The 1702-nt window shown below is 46.3% G+C and overlaps 1 protein-coding gene across 1 annotated transcript in view; it reads left to right on the top strand.

Moving 5' to 3' along the window:
* The first annotated feature begins 812 nt into the window (after positions 1-812).
* Positions 813-1702, top strand: part of THG1L (tRNA-histidine guanylyltransferase 1 like) — a 10950-nt gene continuing 10060 nt past the window's right edge. The window contains exon 1 of the mRNA XM_017517076.2: positions 813-1122. Coding sequence (XP_017372565.1) covers positions 932-1122 — 191 coding nt within the window. The 5' untranslated portion in view covers positions 813-931. The remainder of the gene's footprint in view (positions 1123-1702) is intronic.

Consider the following 1702-nt stretch of genomic DNA (forward strand, 5'->3'; position numbering starts at 1 on the left):
AAACAGTGGTTCTGTGATTATTTATTGGTGAAAAAGTTGAATAAATCAATGTATTATACCCATATGTTGGAATACTGAATTCATTTTCTTTTACAAATAACACTTTGGAATAATTGATGATACTGGCAAATGCTCAAGATGAGTAGAAAAATATATATAGGTGAATAATTCCACTCTTGTGCATTCCCTGGGTCAACCTACATACACAAAAAGGAAAAAGACTGTTAGGAACCATCCACAATGGTTTGAGGGGGAAGATGGAGACATAAAGTATTAATTTTATTGACTATATTTTCGGTATATTCCAGATTTTCTACGAGTTAGTAAATGCCACCAAAAAAGAGCCAAAGAACATCACAGCTACACCTTCAAACACGGTCAGAAAAATAATTTTTTTTTTTTTTTTGAGACAGAGTTTCGCTCTTGTTACCCAGGCTGGAGTGCAATGGCGCGACCTCGGCTCACCGCAACCTCCGCTTCCTGGATTCAGGCAATTCTCCTGCCTCAGCCTCCTGAGTAGCTGGGATTACAGGCACGCGCCATCATGCCCAGGTAATTTTTTGTAGTTTTAGTAGAGACGGGGTTTCACAAAAAAAAAAAAATAAATAAATAATATTTTTTTTTTTAGGTGGGGTATGTTTTTGATCTGGGCACTAACAGGGACACTGATTGCTCCCTACAGTGAGTCAAGACCAGCAGATAAAAAAGAATTTTTAAAAACCTTGTGAGAGTGATGTGTGGCAGGACGGGAGGAGGAAGAAGCAAGCGTGGGCGGTGCTAAAGGAGGAACCTAAACCTCCATCCTCTTCCACCGGAGGTTAAGAACTACAGGGAGAGGCGAGAGAGACTACGACCGCCCTACGGCTAGAGCGGCCACGAAGAAAACACTTCCGGGGTGGGGCTATCTGGCTCTTTCTCTTCCGCGTGGGGAATGTGGGCCGCCTGTAAAGTTAAGGTTCACGATTTCTTGGCCACCACTTCCATCACTCTAAGACGGTGCCTGAGATTGGGGGCAACCATGGCAAAAAGCAAGTTCGAGTACGTGAGGGACTTCGAGGCTGATGACACCTGCTTGGCCCACTGCTGGGTGGTAGTGCGGCTGGACGGCAGGAATTTCCATCGGTGAGCGAGCTCTGCTCTGGGCGTCGCGGTACGCCAGCGCTTCTGGGGAATCCAGTTCCTACCCTGGCAGATCCTTCTTGCCCCAGGCCCTTCGCGGTTACCGGGGTAACGCAGTAGCCAATGAGTGCGCAGCATGGAGCATCGCCCCTCCCTGCGTGTTAGCTAGGACTGTGCCTGAACGCGGGCTGTTAGCGTAATTGAATGGGCGACCGGCTCCTCTGATGAGGATCTCGCTTGGAGTGCCCGTGTTAAGTGAACAGAGAGACCTGTTAGCAAGGACCCGATATTAAAAGGCATTCTCATGCGCAGTACTTAAGCTCTTAAGCCAATTGCCCAGCTATTCTGTTAGATATCTTTGAATGCTGACTGTTCAGAGGTATGTGTAAGCGTTGCTTGTGGGCAATACTTATGTCTATGCTTCATTATCAAGAACAGGCCACATGGACTAGATTCAAGAGAGAGTCAGAAAAAAAAGAGAAGGCCAGGTTCGGGAGGCGGGAGGATAACTTAAGGCCAGGAGTTGGAGACCAGGTTTTTTGGGTTTTGTTCTTTTTTTGTTTTTTCCAAAACACGTCTCTAC

The sequence above is a fragment of the Cebus imitator genome, unplaced genomic scaffold (genome assembly GCF_001604975.1).
Source record: "Cebus imitator isolate Cc_AM_T3 unplaced genomic scaffold, Cebus_imitator-1.0 Scaffold616, whole genome shotgun sequence".
NCBI classification, from domain to species: Eukaryota; Metazoa; Chordata; class Mammalia; order Primates; family Cebidae; genus Cebus; species Cebus imitator.